General features: G+C 39.1%; 1 protein-coding gene across 6 annotated transcripts in view; it reads left to right on the top strand.

Annotated features, from left to right (window-relative positions):
• The window catches only part of enox2 (ecto-NOX disulfide-thiol exchanger 2), a 178,755-nt gene that overhangs the window by 45,416 nt on the left and 112,493 nt on the right, over positions 1-20,846 (top strand). The window contains exon 1 of one of the 6 annotated variants that reach the window (XM_031740800.2): positions 8,727-9,249. The exons of the other annotated variants lie outside the window; for them this stretch is intronic. Within the exon in view, the coding sequence (XP_031596660.1) occupies positions 9,228-9,249 (22 nt within the window). The 5' untranslated portion in view covers positions 8,727-9,227. Of the gene's footprint in view, positions 1-8,726; positions 9,250-20,846 lie in introns of those variants that run through there. 6 annotated transcript variants of the gene reach the window in all.

Here is a 20,846-nt window from a genome sequence, read left to right as displayed (position 1 = left end):
ACTGACTCCCACTGCATGACCATCTGCAATAGGAAGGAATGTGATCATGCATTCAGTCAACGTTTGGCTGAAGTAAATAAAAGCAAGTTGAATATGTAATATTTTGACATTTCTTGTAAACAATAAAGTATTAATAAAAATCCATTATTATTATTATTTTAGAATTCATACTTTTTATATGGTAATTTTCTTTTGAGGAGGAAAACAAAAACAATGTTGGTATTGTACTTTAATTACACTTAAAAAAATGGCAAGTTTCTTAAACTAGACTTCTTGGTTTTTAGCGGTTTTATATTTTTCCTTAGAAGTGCACCAATCCTGTGATTGACAATTGTAACTACTGATAATAATTTTAATTTAATTTGATGCAATAGATGCACTTTGAAATAATTTGTGTGTTGTTGTTTTTTTTCACATTGGTACCAGTTAGGTTTTTGTTATGTTAATGAGTGATGAAGTTATTTTAGCTTACAAATAATAAAGAAATCGCCCTGTAAGGTATCTCATAGAGTTGGCGGTTACAACAACATCTTAAGGGTTCCCCACTTGCAGCAAAGATACTTTCAGTGTGTTAAGAATGAAACATTAAGTAGCATTAAATAACTGAAAGTCTATTAAAGCTTGATAGGAGGTTTGAGGCTTTGGCACTTTCCTGAATTGGCAAAAATACCTCCTCTACCTTCAAGATAGCAAGACTGTTTTGGCACCGTCTTTGGGAAACTACATATATTACAAATGAATTCATCAGAAGAGATAAGCTCACTGATATGACTAATGCAAGAAAAACTGTAACTTTTGATAGTTTAGACATCTGCATTTGGTTTATACAAACATTCAAGCAGGGCTCTCTTAGAATTCAGAGCTGCTTTTATATCTGCAGGGATCTATAGGTCTACATGTCCTTTCTCAGACAAACTGATAAATGTTTAGAATATGGATGAAATGTTTTCACATTTCTGCTTTAAGCTCACCATACTCTCTTTAACCTGGGGAGCGAGATGTCTGGCTACAAGACATTGCCTGCCTTTGTGTTAACTTGGGGGCAGTGGAGTTTCATTCCAGTGCAAGGCTGATGGTACATTTGGTGCCAGGAATCACAACAAGCTTGCTGTGGAACACAGCTGCCAAAATGCACGGCTGGTGCCCGCTTGCTCTCATAAACTGATTTAGCTTCTGTCAGAAGACTTGCAGCATCTCAATGCAGTGTGTTAATGTTGTAGAACAGAGAAATATGATTTCCGATCACCTCTTGTGGCTATAATGATGGCGATGCAGGAGTGGTGTTTGTGTCAGTGGATTCTCTAGCTGTGGGAGATAGTGGGACTACAAGCATTGTTAACAACATTTCAGCAGTGCAGAGGGGTTAACAGTTATTTTCACTCCATTTGGGACCCACTTCCATCAATATTCATCCTGAGGGAAGACTCTCCAGAGGAAGGACTGCCCTCCTTTTGGATTTAGCCTAATCCGGTTTCCAGAACAGATGCTGATGTCACCAAGGCGCCTACAGTAACTCCCTCGTCTCTGATCATCATAAAAATGATGGCAAACATTGTTTTCCTTCTCAAAACATGTTAGCTCCAAATATTTTTCATGGTGGCTTGTTACTCCTCCACAACTCATTAAATTCATCCAGGGGGAAATGCACCAGTATGTGAACGGGGACACTGTGAGCTCACTTAATGAGGCGTGACTTATGCAGGGGAGTCACCTTAACCTTTCCTGTCCAGATGATCATAAGCTAACCATCAGTCAGGCTGCAAGGATATGAGGTTAGGTGGGAGGAGGAGAAGAAGGAACAGGTAATTAGAAAGGGAAGATTTAAGGAAGATAGAGGTCAGAGATAACTAGCAGGAGCCCAAAAGACACAGATGTCCGCCATCCTCAGGAGACATTTCTGCACTGGCTGTCTCCCTTCATACAGTGCAGTGGAGTTAATGACATTTTCTCGTGTCTGGGCTACAAGCCCACCACTCATTGATCTCAGCGTGGTCAACACCGAATATCTCAACAGTCACTTTAGACTTATAGGCGTTCTGCTGAGCAAAACCTTTTTAAATATCATCTGCTTTCCTTCACTGAAGCTACCTGAATCATCTTCTTTGACTGGAAAAGGGCATGTTGATACAGCATGGAGCTCTCTTACCATGTGAAAACAGGACTGTGTGATATGACAAATTAGTCAATAGAGGCAAACAAACAGTGTCAACATCTCATGGGAGAAATAGTCATAAATGTTTAGTGGGAAGGGAAATATTGAGTGAAACGGATGCTTGCTTCTAAGAAGAAGGCTATGTCTCTCTGAGCCGTTGTTAAAATTTTACTGTGATAGTTGTTGTTGAGGTCCAGCTTCTGTTTAATATGTAATAATTGAATTTGAATAATTCATTCTAAGAGTTCCCCGTTAACTAAACAAATATATTAGGCAGGAAATTAGATCTCACTGGGTCAGCTGTTCTATGTATTTCTGCTTTATTACATGAAACAGAGATGAGCTGCATGATATGGACTCGTGATTTTAGAAACGTGGTCAGGTCTTCTCACATAAGACATTTTGAAATGTTCTAGCCAAAATTACTACTCACTTTCAAGTCCACCAATTTATTTGAGTAAAGAGGGCTCGAATGTCACCGAACACACACGTTCTCACATGAAGCCATTAAAGCGAACCAAGGCTGCTTTCATCTGCTGAGGCACAGAGTCAAATTAATGTTTGATTTGAATGTTTTGCTACACTAAGCAGGCCACAAAAAGAACATTATTGTACAAAAAAAAAAAAAAAATCAAGACATCAGACAAACATCATTCCCTATGGACACTGAAATTGAATGAGAGCATGCACTGGCTGTTACTCATTACTACCGGCTGACAGGGGTAATTGAATTCTGCCTGGAAAACATTCACTTTATTTATGACGAGCATTTTCTGGTGAAAATGTGGACAGCAGAACAGAGAGTGTTCGTTGCAGGAGTGAGTTTGTTGTTTTGCATTTTTAATATCTCTAAATGTGGATGATAAATAAGAAACTCGTGGCTGATAATGCTGTGTTTGTGTCAACTGATGCTCACCAAAGTATCTCTTAGATTTCTCCAAAGTTTTAATGCAGTATAATTTGCATGTGTTCTGCTGTTGTTTTTCCTAACCTACTTTGGCATCTGAAGCTGGAAGCATACCCATCCAATATTTTTCAAAGGCTAGGCTGTAATCCAAATGCTCAAGAAAGACATGTTTTGTTATTACATATTATGACATGGTTCTGAAGTCTTTCCATTGTTACATAGCCTACATAATTCAAACCGGGGTACTGGGTTAGCAGCCTAGTTTCATTTTTACTGGATCTGCGATAGACAGGCAACCTGTCCAGGGTGTAACCCGCCTGTGACCCAGCGACAGCTAGGACAGGCTCTAACCCCACTCTGACTATGAATTGGGTAAGTGAAACAAAAAAGATGGATATGTTTTATTTTGAAAAAGTGGAATTTCTATACAAATTGATAGAACACTGAGACTATAACTCTGCATATAATAGGAAATCAGTAAGAAGTTGTTTTTGTGCTGCCTGCAGTTTATATTCTTGGTAAATTGTACCTGCAGAGCGTATCTGTCATGTGGTGTGACAGTTTAGGTGTTTCTCATACTTAAAATGAATTCTACTTGGCTCATTTGAAGTATATTCTAACCAACATCCAGCAGCAGGTGAATTTGTGGATTTTATTGGCAGGAAATAACGGCATACTGATAAAACACTGCTGTTTGTCAAAGGCGAAATCAGGTTTGCTTCATTAAAGCTGTTAAAAGAGTCACTGACAATATTTACTGATGCTAGAGGAAAGACAGAGTAGTAGTACGTACTGTCGTAACTGTACTTGAATGAGCCCAATACCTTGTTTGTGGAATAGTGTTCTTCTGACTTCACAGTGGATGGAAAATTGAGGGCAATTTTGTGTTTTGGAAAAGGGTGATGGAACTCTGGCCTTTGGTAAATACTTTTATTTACCTTAGAAATGATTGTGTGATGGCAGTGGAAACCCAGGTATTGGTAGGGCAGAAGGGAAAATCATTTGACACAGTGGCTATTTCCTAAACGTATCTAGCTTTTATTGACCTGAACTATACAACCTCAATTTTGGCTTGTGTATATGCATGCATCTTTGTGTGTATGTGCATGTCTGAATACAGCCTTTCAATTCGAAACCTACGCAATGCAACAGTCCTGCAATACGCTTCTCCTTTTTTTCTGCAGGTTATAGTGTTTTTGCCAATGGCTAGATCAAATAAAACTCAATTGAAACATTAAAAAAACAATAAAATATCACAAAAAAAGGTTTTGTTCTTGATAGAGGTAGGAAACTTGGTGTAAGGAACCTTCAGCATAAACAGACTAATTAAATAAATCATTGAGAAAAGAACATAGAAAACAGATCAGATTTTTAAAGTGAGACATCTTATTATTTCACGAAAAATAGATGTTTGATAGCAGCATGTCTCAAAAAGTTAGTGAGCAACAGAAGGCTAGAAAAGTAATTGGTACTAAAAGGAAACAGCTGGAGGAATTAACTAATTAGGTTTATTGGAAACTAGTCAGCAACATGATTGGGTATGAAAGGAGCATCTTAGAGAGGCAGATTTTCTCAGGAGTAAAGATGGACCAAGGTTCACCAATCTGCAGAAAACTACGCCTACAAATGATGCAGCAGCTTCAGAATAATGTTCATCAGTGTAAAATTGTGATGACTATCTCATTATTTAAAGTACATAATATCATCAGAAGACCAGAATCTGGAGAAATGTATGTAAATGTACATTTTAAACCACATGCTGCATGTACAACAACAAAATCTCTGTCTATAGTCTAAATCTTTCACCAACTAAAAACATAAAGCATCATGTAATTAATGCTTCACTGAGTTTGCCTTATTTATTTTCTTAAGATTTTCTTGTTTAAACAATTGAGAAGTTATTTTCCTGATCAGTTGTGAATATGAGTTTATGAAAGTTGAAAATCATTGCATTTTATCCAGCAACCCAACTTTTGTGGAATTGAAGTTGTAGCTTCCTTTCAGTGTTCATTTTATTCCATAGCCCTTCACCCATGTAGCATGTTTATCAGCGCACTTGCTCGAGGGATGAGTAGTACTATATGTATTTGAAGTTATTATAATGAAATCATTTAATGCAATAGCTTTATGGTCATTTTGGAGGCTGTACATAGTGCATTACCAGTGATATCTTGAACACTTTGGTATAAACTAAAATAGAAAAGCTGTTACTCAGTACTGACTAATTGTTAGCAGCTGATTTGACACCTCAGTAAAACATTCTCAACAAAAGCTGATATTATCTTTATAATTGTAAGTTTCACATTAGCTGAAGTGGCTGGTACTTAATGAAGTAAAACAACAGCTACAACATGAATGTTGCCAGGAAAAATCTTTTCTCAGGAAAAATGGTTACAATTTTTGAAATCTTTCCAAAATGAACACACTGTTTATTTCACCTTAAATGAATAGTAAACCTCAGGTGTTAACCATTAGAGGCTGAATCAAATGTACTAGTCAGTAAAAGGAGATGCTCTCCATTCCGGGATGATTGCAGCCTGCAGCTGTGCAATGGTCATTGGTTTTGATTGCCTCTGATGAACATAGTGTCCCAAGCGTGCTTAGTAGGGGACATATCAGGACTAAATACTGGCCAAAAAGTCTGTGGTTATGGTCCTGATCCAGAAGGACCTGCACTACACTGGCATCGAAACAGTCGCAGACTTGGGGACCTGCCACAAGAATAGCACAAGGACGATGTTGGAGTACCTCACCTTAATCAAATTTCGACCAGATTTGGATCAGATTAGGTGCTCCGCATGCAGCACGGCTGTACCCCAGCCTTGATCAACGAATGACAATGTTGTGTATACACTGTTTTAATCTTACATTTATTTATTTATTTTTACTAGCATAAACAGCGGGCAGGTAATGTTGTTGTCTCAAGGGGGAGTGTTTGGGATCAGGGATAAGAGGATCAAGTGACCACTGCAGCGATACATTTCAGAAACATTCTCATGGATGTTTTTCATGTCTCTGTACACAGCTTGTGGCTAATTATGGAAGCATAATAGTGTTTGCTCTGCTGTTTTGCTTGCGTAATTAATCTTATTACTGTGTGTTGATCAAACCAAAACAGTGTTTACAGTCGCAGAAGTTTCAGTCATTTTTAACAACTAGTGCAACCCAGATCATGCCAGATCATAGGCATTTGGTGGGTGTGAAAGCCAGCAGGCACATGTGTTGTCTGCTATTGTTAAAAAAAAGAAAGAAAAAAAAAAACGAGGACAGCTAAAAGGATAATCTCAATAAACACGTCGCTGCTAATAAACACAAAACACATTAAGTGAACCTGAGGAGCACAGCTAATGCTATCTGAGGCAGCTGTTTAATAATCACATTGAAATGTGCCTTGTGTTAGAGGCTTGCATTCACTTAACTTTTAATAATTCTGCCCAAATATCATGGCAGTTTTTCCCAGAGGCTGCGAATTTGTTGGTAGTTTATTTCTGCACTTTAATGATCTTTCCTAAATTTTTCACATGCACAGATTGTTGTGAAAGCGTAGCATGAAACTTTTAGCTACTTTGGGGGAACTGCTCATACGAACGACAGTGAAGTTCACATCCTGAAAGGTCACCCACCAACTCTGAAGTACATCTGATGAACACTTGGGGGAAAAGGCAAAGAACTGAAACCCACACAGACATTTGTCTGTGCGTTTGGAGCTTTCCTGAGAACTGCTCATCCATGCAAAATGAGTGATTGAAGTCATTTGTCGTAGTTAAAAGGAAACCTCTTCAAGTCAAAATATGAAAACTGCTCATCCAAAGTGATTTTAAAATGGACACTGTATTTACTTGGGTCCCTTGAAATGCATTTGCCAGATTTGAAGTATCAGCTGAATGGCTCCATCCAGCAATTTTCTGTTACTTAGATGTTTAAAAGACTTCAGTATCCCACAAGCCAAAATTGGGTTAAAATTGAAAGATTTAGTAGACTTCCAGATCACACATAGCTGTTGTTTTAACTCCATTCAGATGGCTCTATGTTGTCATCACTTCCCTGTCTTGCAAGCAATGACAAAATGCAGGAATCAAATCAAATTTGTGTTAGCGCAGTTGTGTCCATTTGGTTGAAATTTGCCCCTTATAAATAAGTAACCCAACTTAAAGGGAATGCAGAGACAGCTTTTGAAAAAACAAACAAAGATTAAAAAATACAGTATGAAACGTACAGACGGTGACTGCAGCTTCAGCTCTTTGTATGGTATAACTTCACTTTTTTCGGCAGCTGGCTGACGACGGACCAATAACAGCACCCGCAGAACGGTTGTAGCACTTATTTTTAGCACTGCCCCCATCTGACAACAGATGATCACTGCAAGTAGATGGCCAACAGACTGTTACTGCCACTGAGCCCATAATACTCCAAACATAAGACTTAAGTGAACTAATCAGCTATTCGGCAGCCTTATATTATATTGGAAGGGTAGGAGGATGATTATTGTGACAGTTCAGAGGCCCAGACAAAGAGGCAAAGTGACAAACAAATAGATGGTAAATAGAGGCAAAATCTTTTTTGATGTTAAAAACTAAACTTCAGGTAAGACATGCATAGAATGGGCATCATGTGGCTGTTTGATCATATAAAATGGCAGTTAAATACTGAGTAGAAAATAACACGCACATGCACTTTTGAGCCAATCAAATTATCAATTAAAGTGGTCTTAAATTGTGCAGTAAAATTAACAGTAGCCAGCAGCACAAATTGTGTGGCTAACACAGCCTACTTTTAGACTAATTGGTTAATTATTACAGATTTGTATTTAGTGAACATCTCTAAACATTTGGAGTCTGTTTTGATGATACATAGGCGTAATAATAGGTTGGCCCCTTATCAGCCCATAATAATAATAATAATAATAATAATAATGATAATAATAATAATGTTCTAAATGGGGACTTCAGGTGTGCATGTTGGATATTTACAGCTCTTTGCGTGATATATAAATTATGTAATAACAAATTGGTTCTAAAAGGGGTCTGTATTTATCCAGAGATATTCAGGCCTATATAAAAGCCAGGAAATGTAGAATTTTAAAATAAAGTCTAGTCCTCAGCGGGGTTGTTCACAAACACACACAAGCACACACACAGGTGGAGACATTTCTTACTTTATTAAAGAGATGTAGACTATTTTTCATATCTTCAGAAGAATTTCAGTGAAATACACTTTTTTTCTGAAACCATCATGGAGACGCAGAGTCAACTTAGAAACCTGACTGGCTGTAGATCAAGTAAAGAAACTATATATGGTATAATCACTTAAAATCACAGATTTGCTGAAAATCTCTTATAGAGATTATAGTAGCAAGTGGAAACCGGCACATTTTTAATAAGAGCATAATCACTTACTAGTTGGACAAGTGCTCTCTTAATGTATTTATTTTAAATCATAGAGATTATCTGCAGCTTCAGCAATGGAAGAGATGCCTCTCACCCAGTCTGCATGCTAAGTATGGCACTGGAACGGTAATCTCTATGCTTCTCCTCCTCCAACCGGCAAGCTGCAGAATGACACCTTCTTCAAAGCACAGCTGTCAAAAGTTTGGGACAGATTACCTGGCTTTCATGCGCATGTATTGCTTGGGTGCACCTTTAGGAGATTTTTAAATGCAAAGTTGGAAATGTGCATCTTGTCTATCTGGCATTCAGCTCAGCAGCCGGTGCGTGTTAGTGATTCCTCTTGTTCGCTTTGAGTGACTTGCCGTAGGGGGGGTAGTTCGGCTTCAGCTCTCCGTGAAAACATCATCATCTCTTGACAGCCCATCATAGCTCGGGCTCGGCTTTATAGCACGGTGAATAGCGGGAGTTTTGCCAGAGACGCTAGCTCCCACGGACACGCTCTCAACCTGAACAGTTCGACTGCACGCTGCGTGTGTCGGAGGCGAACTGTAGTGTTCCCCTTCAGTCACCAGCCGGGCACGTCGTGAGGGCGGGCTCGCCTGCCGTAGCTAAAAGGTCCCGCTTCGACTAGCTGCTCTCATTGCAGTCCAGTCTGCCGAGCGGAGCGGACTGACTGAGGAACAAGCCCCGTCTCCATTCAAGGATTTTTTTTTCTTCCACTTCATACACTTCGTCCTACAGCACAGGACCGACGGGAACCGCACACCGCCTTCTGTGGACAATGTTTCTCTTGCAGTACACAGGTATACACGCGTCAAGTTTTATTCTACTCCCGGTTATATTAACAGCAGAGATGTTATTTATTTCCCCCCATCTACTTATTCTGCTGCAGGCTACAGTACAGTGTATTGGCGCACGGCAGTTGGCGCACGTTTTGCCACATTTTGTCGCTCATCTGCGTTATTTGATAGAAGTTATAAGAGCAGGCTTGGAGATTTCCTAGCTGTGTTTAGTCTCTAATTGTCGGGCGTGTACCAGCTTTTGAAACCGCAATAGAAGAGCCGTGCTGTCCGTCTCCACTGTGGTAGCGTTGTTTTTTCGCGTGTCTGAGCATTTGATGTACAATGGGTGAGCTTTATAATGAGAAATGACCTGCAGTATTCCCCTGTGCGGATGTTACAGTTATCACTGTAACGGAGTCGTAGCTGTAACCTGGACTAACCAGATATGCTTTTTTTTATTGATGGAAGTTTTCAGAATAGATTGAATCCACGCTGACGGCGGATCACTGCTGTTGAATATCGCATATTTTCACATGCTATTCAGTCCGGTTTCTGTTGTGTTTGGACAGCATCATCGAGCCTGGTGAGACATATTATAGTGGATGGGCCTATCTCGCAGGGTAAGCAAGTTGTTTGGTTTCTTTGCTGCGACGTCCAACAATTAGGATTTCCGTGTCATTTATTCCCTGAATCCCGGCGACACATAAGGAGCTCTGTTTTAAATGGGACATTTTCTCTGGGCTCACAGGATCTAATTAAGCAAGCGATGTTGTTTGAACTCTCACATTAACCTGCTTACTCTGCTTTATTCTGGCAGTCCTCTGTTTATAGTCGGGGTAAATTTGCCTCAGATGTTCCACAGCTTTGTTGTTGTTGTTGTTATTGTTGTTGTCTGTCCTAATCTTAATTTTCTCCAGCAATGACTTGTCAAAGATTAGTCTCATGTCATTAATTTCCGAATGCAGTGACTAAACAAAGCAGTTTCCTGTTCCCCACTGTATATGCAAAAGTAAAGCAAAGTTGTCACACCTGTGAACAATTATCAATATTATTAAACCATTAATCCGAAATCCTTTATTTAAATGTCTTTAAATGTTTGTTTGTTTTTGGTTATTTTATGTCACTATGCAGTGATGAAAAAAGAATTAACAGAAGTCTAATAAAACGAGTGATTCAAGGGGGGCAGAGGCTAGTGCTCTTGTCCAGTGAATAAAAATGTATTTCTTGTCCTTTCCTGATTAGAGGGTTTTCATTTTTCCGTTATACTCTCATTTATCTTGCACAGACAGACAGGATCAGTTCCCTTCTCCTATTTCCTACCCTTCCAGAGGCACAAACATGCCTTGAATCAAATTGAGTGAATGGAGGTCGAGTGCCTCCCTATGACCACTGGGAGAGAATAGGTCCATCAGGCCTTGTGACAGCCATTTACCTCCACACTGCTTTAGTCCTCTCTGATCAACTGGCAGAGCATCTTTAGATTGCCTTTAATGGCATGAGGGAGGGAGGCACTTTGCTCCCTAGATCTGTCAGAGAGACCGGATTTATAGGTTGTACATAGAGTGCTTGAGAAGCAGCTTAAATATTTCAGCTCTCTTTGGCATTGGATGATAGTGCTGCAGAACAAATTAAGACTGAATACAAAGTGGACTGCTGTATAATGCCAGGAGATTTAGCAACTTTGGAAACTCTTAAATTTTAATTGGTTGCTGCATGACAATTTGCAGTTTCTAAGTGGAGCTCTTATAGCAGTGCTGGCTGACGGAAAGAAAAATGTGACAAAAGACGTGGGGAAAAAAAGTAAAAATGTGACTTTTATACGATCAGGAAATGTTTGATATAGTGAAACAAACTACTTCAGTGACAGCCTGACTAAGCAGGAATTTACTTGGTCTCGTCATAAATTGCTCTGTTTGGTAAGTTAAAGGGTAGACATCGTCACATAGGATGCTTCCTCTTTGCCTTAGCAATTCAAAGTCAAATTGCAGGCCTTATAAGCGAATAAATGAAACTAAGATTAATACCATAATAACTACACAGGACTATTAAGAAACTCTATGTTGTTATAATTAAGGTGTGCTGGACCTGGAAAAGTAAACCAGCTGACTGGAGACCTGCTAGTTTATTAATCTTTGTGTCACAGAAATAAGTGTTTGTGGCAATCACGAGCATATCGGCTTAAAATGGAAAAGCAATTGGCTTCAGTTTCATCCACTCTTGTGATAATCTCAGAGAGTCATTTCCTGACTCAGCCGGCCCATTGGAATTCTGTCACCTGACTGCTCCGAGTTGCACTGACAGACAGGTAGGACGCTCTTTAGATTACTGATGAGGAGAGCTGTGCACTCAAAAAGTGTGTGTTCCACTTCAGAAGCTTTGGTAAAGTGTGTGGTGTTGTCTGTTAGGCAAATCTAGCTAGTCTGGGTGGTGCTGCTTGTACAGGCATTATTAATATGGCTCGTGTAAATTGAGTTTGAGGACTTGCCAGACATTTTAACTCACTGGTAAGAATCTAAGGATTTTGTAAAACTGGGTGAAAAACCTCACTTGGATCCAGTATTATCTACTTCATGTACTATATATCACTGTAGTGTGCGTCCGGTCAAAAATTGAATAAATAAAAGTAAAAGTGGCAACTTTATAGTTTAGAATTCTGGCTTTTTATATATAGAAAGAAATGTTACCGTTTCACCTTGCAGAATTATCAGTAAGTTTTTAATATTTGTACCGTTCATATTTTGCCATGGGCTGCTATTAGATTTTGACCAGTGATATTATGGTAGTGTTTTTTTTGCCATTATGGCCAAAAAAGTGTGTGCAGCATTTTGTCCTTGATATGCTCATGTCAAAGTGAAACAACTGGTTTCATTCTCAGCCAGAATTTCAAGGGTTTTCTCTTAAAGGATGTCCTGATGTCCCCTCAGTACACTTCAAGAAATGCAGCTGCACTAGGGCCCAGCTGTTTAAATCCTTCTCTCCCTAAACATAGTCATGTGTTTGGCTTACAGATCTATAAAAGCTCCTACCTTTTTCCTCGCCCAAAGATTCCCATTTACCAATACTAGTAGATGGTGTTGTTGCATTTATCTAAAGAGTGAAAAATATGGATGATCTAGAGAGACAAACTAACCCTACCTGTTTTTCTAAACAGCTGTTGTTTCCTGGGTTTATACTGCTACTTGTGACAACTGATGGCATAAGTATCAAATGACATTTTTTAAAAGCTGTATTAGTTTTAAAAAACAGCACTCTAAAACTAATTGGTAAGTTTTAGAGTGCAGAAATGCATAAAAGTCTTCCATAAACCTTATTTGTGGGAAGCAGTGTGGATAACAGTGTTTCATCCTTAACCTTCTGTCTTGAAACAACAGGAGCCATTCATTAGAAACACTTTACAAAGCTCCCAATAGGAAAATGATGTATATCACTATTTACAAGGTGGTTGGCTGCTTTTGTCAAGTTATTTCCTTTCATTCGGTGCTATCACTCCTGCACCCCATCTGTTAGTCTGATGTTTAAGACTGTTGGTGTGGTGACTTGATTGTTTGCCTCACTGCTGGTCCTAAATCTCTGTAGCAGCCTACTGTTGTGTAATGATTGTTGCTAATTCCTGTGTCTAATGTGCACTTGTATGTGCCCTCCAGGAATCCTGTTTAACTTAGTCTAAGTGTTCAGCCTCTGAATTACAACAGAAGTGCTAAAGTGAAGCTAAAAATCTGTTCAGGTTAAAGAAATGTATATTAGCTTGTGGAAGTTTCCTGTGAGGATCAGCAATGTTGGCAGCAGCCGCAGTTCAACCTGCCATCTGGTATTGAGTAGCTAAGAGAGCTTGGCAGCCTGAAGGCAACCAACTCAGGGGCTCCAATGCTATCACTGACAGAGCTCTTCATTACTAATCACTTTCAAGATAAGCAGGCACGCAGAGAACCTTGAAATTGAAGGTAAGGACTTTGCAACAGCAAGTTCAGGAGCTACATGAAAGATGAAGTGAGCCATCAGCCTTATTCTACATTTAAAGTTTGTGAGATGGGATTGTGGCTGCAGTGCTGCTGATTTAAACCCAGCTGACAGTCCCTTTGAGCAGAAGACAGAGTAGTGGTTTGAAGAAGCTGGATTATTCTGTTCACCAGGGAGATGCTGTACAACTTTTCTACGTTTTCATGACTTCTCTCAAAAAACCTATACTGCAGTGGTTCAAAAATTCTGTGTAATTTGCAATCCCATGGGAGTTTTGGTAGGCTAAGGCAAAATTTAACAGAGAGATTGTATTCTGTCACTCAAATAATGTTCGTGTGCACCCATATTTCACAATGGCTCGCTCTTAAATGTAAACACACTTTCACTTGTGCCGAATCAGTTCAGACCCTTCAAACCAATACTGTCTGAACTGACATGGTCTGCATAAAGGGGGAAGAAAGCAGTAGGATTAACAAAGATCTGGTGAAAAGATTATGCACTGAAAGATAAATTCCAAGAGATTTAAACATGGCAGATGTGGAATGGTGATTAATAACGCACAACGTAACTCAAGTTAAATTTATATTGTTCCTAACTTTTTATGTGTTTGTTTGCTTGATTAAGGATAATTGCTTATAAGAACTAATTGGCCAACCTTTGGTTTGTGGACCTCGGCATTAGCTTTATGAACTAAAGTAGCAGTCCCCAACTTTTTTTGTGCCACGGACCGGTTTATGTCCAACAATATTTTGTTGGATATTTTGTTGCCTTTAAGGTGTTGCGGATAAATACAACAAAATAAAACCAGTACCGCTACCAAAAAAAAGATTTATTCATAACACACGGGAAAAGACCCAGGGAAACAGAGTTAACGATAAAATGATAACTAAATAATGATAAAAACTGATTAAACTGGATAAGCCTTTACAACATTAGGCAGCAGCATCCTAGGGAATCATCAAAAAAGTTGTTTATATAGATTCACTGACTGACTGGTCAGGGACTGGAAATGGCTGATTTTTAGCATGCTCTGCCTGGACTGGTGATCATCTAGTGCAGGGGTGGGCAATCTCAGTCCACGAGGGCCGGTGTCCCTGCAGGTTTTAGATGTGTCCTCGAACCAACACAGCTGATTTAAATGGCTAAATTATCTCCTCAACATGTCCTGAAGTTCTCCAGAGGCCTGGTAACGAACTAATCATGTGATTCAGGTGTGTTGACCCAGGGTGAGATCTAAAACCTGCAGGGACACCGGCCCTCGTGGACTGAGATTGCCCACCCCTGATCTAGTGAGTCTCGGATTTCAAGCTGATTTATTTTACACATTAGCATGGAGCTTGTCATTAGCATGACATGTCCATGAGGAAAATCGTTTTGGGTACAAGACAAATAATGATAGCTCTTTTGGGCTGTATCATTTCATAGTAATGGAAGATAAGAAAAGACAACTCTGACTGAAATGGTTGTAAAATATTACACTTACCTGGTAATGTGGTACTTCTTGGATAATAATCCTTAATATTTATTTTTATGGTATTTTTTTGCTGTATCAAGCAGTGCCAAAAAAACCCCCAAAAAACTTCAAAGTAGCAAAATGTATACCATGATGGATCACCAGAGGGATGTAGGACACAAATGTTGTACATCCTGGAAGTTAACTGTGCCCACTGCTGCTTCAGAGATGGTATTACAATAAATCATCTTCCTCACAATTGTACGATAAATCGAGCCACTAAATTTAACTTACTTCTATATCACAGTTGCATTTTATTTGGATTTGTTTTTCTTTAAATGTAAGAATAATGTATTGCATATACTGTGGATTAATTTGGGAGAAAACAAAATTTATTAAAATAAGTTGCATGGTGTTTATGTCCCTTTTGCTTCCTTCCTATGAATAAGTTGTATAGGAGCTGACCCTCTTGGCCAAAATCTGTCCTTCACAGCATCGATATGTTTAACATTTCCCCCATAGCTTAGACCATGGTTCAGCAGTTTGGACCAAAGAACAGGGGTGTCCAGAGATTGCTTGTCTGGAAAGCAGCCATCACTCTACTGTAATAGAGACTGAGAGCTTGGATTTATATGGCTCTTACTTTGGGAAGAAGGATTGGCTTAAGGGGGGGAAGGAGCTTGAAAACAAAATGGTACCAGAATGGATGGACAGAATGTATCCAAGAATGCATTATTAATAGGGTAGCTGAGGTTCTCTATATTTTGTCTTTTGGGGGCATTTTGCTTCTTTGTGAAGCTCTACAAGGAATAACAAAGTGCTTTTATGGAATGGTAGAATGGCTATGTAAGACTCACTAACTTCATATTGTAAGCCATGTTTACATGATGCCTTTACCCTGTGTGGAAATCAAGTTGAAAGACTTGGGGTAACCCTGGAATTTTCCATTTGCAAGAGACATTTCTGTGGTGAATTTTTCTTTGGGGTGTTTCTTTCCATTTTGAATCAACAAACACTTACTCAAAGGTCCCCACTGTGTAGAACCTTTTCATAGCACCAGAGAAGAGAGGGGGAAAAAACCCTATCTGAAATGGAACTAGACCAGCTGAAAAGTTGGGTGTTTGAGCTCAAAGGAAGCCCTGTACTTGCATGTTTACTGCACTGAGTCTGGCTAGAGTCAGACCCCCGCTGCTGGATAAATGCAAGGGTTTTTTTTTCTGTACTCAGCACATCTTACTGGCCAATATTAGTTCTGTAGCTTCTTTTTTCTGAAGAAAGGTCAGCATTTATGGCAGGATGATACAACACCAGTGTAATATATTTCTTTTTTTCTTTTTCTTTTTTTTTTATACCCGGGAATGTGGTTTAGTTTCCAGTTGGGTTCTTTAAATTATAGCTCCGTCTATTTTGGAACATTGGAATGCCAGTTGAGGTCAGCATTTGGTTGAACCTAAGAACGTCAGCGACATGACTGGTGTGAGTTAAATTCAGGACATGCACATAGATGGATTAAGTTCATAATTAGACCCTTTACTGGCCTTTTACTTTGGTTTTTAGAGAAATAAATATCCAAAATCTCAACAGTTTATCATTTGATGCAACATGTTGCAGGTTACAAATGTTTAAGTTAAATAAACACTCATGACATTGCATGTGTAATCCACGTAAGCAGAGTTGGTCAGGATATCGTTCAGGTAAAGAGTCAGCGTTCCCTTGGTAGAGTTCTGTACTTTTTCTTGTTATTTCTAAAGAGTTAAAGAAACAAACATACAGAAAAAAAATCCAGAGTATGGACAAAGGTCCTCTATAAGGAGTCCCAAATTTGATCTCTCACTCCAACATCATTCTCGTTTTCTGTAAAAACACAGTGACATTGCTGCTGTTCATTAGCTCGATTTAAGAAAGCACCTCTAGTGTGGTTAAGGCTCAGATTACACCCGTTACCACACTGGCAAAGTGTCAACAAACATTCTTGTGATAATGTGAAAAAGGGACTCAGCAGTTCAGCTTGAGCCATGTGAATTGCCACTGCACCTGTTCTTTGAGTTTTCATGCTTCTCATGAAAGGCGTTTTAGTGAATGCCGGAAAAATGAGCAAATGGAGTGTAACCGAAGCACATACCAAGCAAAATGGTTTATGTTAATACGGTACATGTGCAGCAAGGTATGTTTTGTTTTGGCTGTCCAGATGAGATGGAGAGAACTGGAGCTACTTTTTAGATTTTTTAATAGAGCGTGCAGTGCCAGCTTTAAGTGTAAGCATAGATCTTTGCTGTGTGCCATACCCCATCTCTGTTACCTCTTGAATGTAGGTTTTTTTAATAAGGGAGAAAAATTGCCAATTTCAATCAATGCTTGATTTGAGAGCAATATTGGTGTTGATATGAGGTGAGAGTTGTTAGATAAAGGTCCAAGGACTGAAAAGCTTCTGTATGAAGTCATAAATCGTCAGTATTGCCCATGAAACTGCTGCTTCAGTCAGACATTTAAGACATGAAAGAAGTCGATTCCAGTATCTTCATTGATGCTTGATGGACAATTTTTATTTGATTAAAATGTCGATAAAGACTTTTAAGGAATATCCAAAAGCAGGAATATGTTGGCTTTAAAGAAATGTAGCTTGATATGTCTACACATCCTTAAATACTTGTTGATTTTGTTTTCTGTCAGTCCCAAAAATCAATAGTTGTTTCTCCTTTTGGCTTTGCACAGTTCATATAGCGTTGTTTGCTGATGTAAATTCAAAAATTAATTAACATAATCATTCCTAGATGCTTAGTGGTGTTCGAAGTGGAAGCTGTGACCTTTAGGACATATGCTGACAACAGCTGACTTAACAGCAGGGCACTGAATACAGCCATTACAGACAGAGAGGTAATTGAATTCACAAATCACCATGGCTCTAGGTTTATGGTGGCATTGGCCTTTATGGGTCATATGTCAGAAGCTGGTAGGCAGTTTGTCAGAGGAGGCTTGGTAGGAACAAGAAGGTGGTGAATGGACGACCATCTGAACCTCGCTTCAGGGTGGCTCCTAAAACAGCTCTTCCAAAAGAAATCCTATTAAATATTATAGCTTTTTATATAGCTTATTGAAATGGACCAAAATATGATTCATGGCTTCTTTGTGTCCTGTTTTCTTTGATTGAAATTATCCTTCTTACTGCCTTCTTGTAGTATTTGTCTTTTGTCCTGCCCTTCATTGTGCTTTATTTCTTCAAATATCAGTTTCTCCTCCTTTTTCGCTTTGCTTTCCTTGAAGGCAAAGTCAAATGTATCTAATGCAACAGGGTGGCTGATGATAAAGTGTGTGTATATGTTTGTGAAACTGGGTGGGAGGAATAGCTAAGAAGAATCTTTTCCCTGCCTTCCTCTCAGAAAGCTAAAACATACAGCAGGTTCTCAGTCATGCTTTCTGTGCCTGTCCCAACAGAAGTCGAAGAGGTGGATCGATATGAAGATTAATTATTGTGTCCATCTCGAGGGTTGCACCGATAGCCTGTATTTTTTCTGGCCTCTAGTGAGTGCCCAAATGCTTCCCTTTTTGACGAGCGTTGAAGCTTTAGCTTGTTAGTGTGGTCTGTGGACCGAAGCTGCACTGAGAGAAAATTGGACCAGGCTCCAGGGGTAACTCGTTGAGGCTCAGTGCAGCTCAGCTTAGCACCATCACCAGGCAAACCAGGGGTCCCGCAGCATTTTCTGGGCTTATTGTAACCTCCTGGATATTAGGTATTAGGTTAACCGTTCTCTAAGGTATCAAAAGGGGAAGAATATCCTGTGGGCTATAGTGGAAAGATGGCTTTCTCCTGAGCTCACTGCATTTTTCAAGAAACAACTCCAGGCTAAGAATATTTATAATCTAATGTGCAAGCCCATAATTACTTGAAGTAGAAATTACTCCTTATATACACTGCAGTGGATCACTCTGCTTCTAATTATTTAGCAGGAGTTTGTGCCATTCATCAGTTTTGGTTTTTTTTTAGCATTTTGATGTATTGTATTTTGAAATGTCTAGTATGTCATGCCAATAAATCAACAGCATGTGTTTAGTATAAGCCTGAACTGCCTATACAGGAAAAATATGCCAACAGCAGATTGATAAATTTCCCTGTTGAAGGCCAATGGAGCATTTTAGTTTGATAAAGAGATGTCGAAGATATGTCATCAGATGAACTTGAATCAGTCACAAGTAGGTGTCACTGGGAGATGTCGGGAGTGATTATGTCGCTCCAAGCAATCACTGGTTAGACTGAGGAAGATGATAATGGAAATATTGTCAAAGCAACATCTATCTTTCGATTGAGTCCCCCCAGAAAGATTTGTGCATCCTTATGAATTGATTGTGATGTGTACTCTCAAAATGTGCCTGTGATTATCTTTTTTATAATTCACATCCTTCTATAGGAAGTGCTACCTTAATGGATTGATTTTTCCAGAATTAAAGAAAGTCCTAAAAAGCAAAAGCATGAAACAGTAAAAGTCTCTGGCTTTGATTTCATACTGTATCTAGTTTTGTCCAGAGCGCCCACGTAGTACATTCTTGAATTGTACATGCAGGAGTCATACATTATGCAGAAGAGCTTGTCAAGTCCCTCACTTCAGTCTAATCTTGATTGGACTGTTCAAAATGTAATATAATGACAGTAATTCTGCAGTGTAGAAAAACTTGTCCAGTTCTAGTTAATTAAGGAAAAGTGTTGAAGTCCAATCTCTGAAGGATGATACAGTTAAAAAACGCTTATGCAAACAGCGACTTTTATAAGTACATTAATACTAAAGTATATTTTTTGTTAGTGACATGTTAACTTTGACATTACAATGTTTTGACTCTCCTTTACTATTCCTACTCAGAATTTCACATTATTTTGTGGTTATTTCACTGTTGCAAACTGTCATGCTTGTCACACTCTGTTGCATAGAAACAGAAAATATTGTTTGCGGGAACTTTGAGACACGGCGCTCATCTCTACTTGCCAGTCGACACACAATTGCACTTTCAAATCACTGCTGGAATGAAGTTGTCAGCACTAAGAATGGTGAGGACAGCTGAATGCGTGTCTGCGCACACATACTTGGGCGCTTTGTTGGTGCGTTTGCTCTGTCTGTGTCGAAATGTGTACTGTTGGGATCGAGAGCACAGCATGTCAGTCTCCTCCTATTTGCGTTTGCATTCAGAGATTGAACATTTACAGAATGGAAATAAAATGACTATTAAGTCGCTGTGTGTGAGGATGTAGCAAATAATTCTATTCACTATTTGTTACTGTAACATTATATTCTTGATTAAATGCGAAGAAGTAATTAAAACAATAAATGCAAAAGTTGTCATTTTTGTTCAATGAACTGAATTTTTATTCCATACTTGAAGAAAAGTTCAGTTCGTGTAATGCATCTATCAAGAGTAAGAAGACTAAATTATGTTCTGGATGTTGACCCAGAGTTTCAGCTAACCGTAACGGATTCTACAATAATAAAAAGCTGTATAAAGTTCTTTCTCTTTTGATGAAAGCGTAAAATATATACCACAAGTTTCACAGGCATGGATTAAACCTAGTCCCAGACTAAGAGAAAAATTCAATGAAAATTTCTAATGATCAAAGTTTAGAGTCTAGGAATAGGTTTAATTATTTCTTGGGCTCTTAAATATAAGGGTGAGGAGGGTCTGCTAAGAGCAAGACCACTGTTTAGGATTTTTGTGATGGAACTGAAGTTCGGTAACGACTTGGACATTTTTCTTATAGTCTTAAATAGTCTGTCATTGCCACCTTGCGCTTGTCACACCCTATTCTCTCCTTTTTTCCTCTTTCATCATTTTAGCCATCAATAACAGTGTAACTACAGTCTCCAGTCTGCGTGCTCTGATGAGTGATGGATGGATAGACGGCACAAGGAGAGCCAGAAGAGAACAAAGAAAACACATAGGAGTGGAGCCAGGCTCAGCCAAATCATAGCCTCCAGTGCTATCCTCTTGCAAGATCTATGGGGCTTCATTTGTTTGTGCCGTTTTGGTAATTAAACAGGGGAGGCCCACTCAGTGGAGTCTGGCTGCTGGCTTAGTTTCTCTACCCTAATCTTCCCATAAGACCAGATAATTAATGGTGGAATGGCAGGAGTGCCCACAGTCCTTCTGTTAATGGAAGGGATTCATCTTGTTTGCTCAACTTACTCCATGTTTCTTTATTCAGAGCTTGGCCACGGTGTCATCGCTT

The sequence above is a fragment of the Oreochromis aureus genome, linkage group 2, assembly GCF_013358895.1.
Source record: "Oreochromis aureus strain Israel breed Guangdong linkage group 2, ZZ_aureus, whole genome shotgun sequence".
Lineage (NCBI taxonomy): Eukaryota > Metazoa > Chordata > Actinopteri > Cichliformes > Cichlidae > Oreochromis > Oreochromis aureus.
Note: the sequence above shows the minus strand (reverse complement) of the source record. Positions and strands in the feature narration are given on the sequence as shown.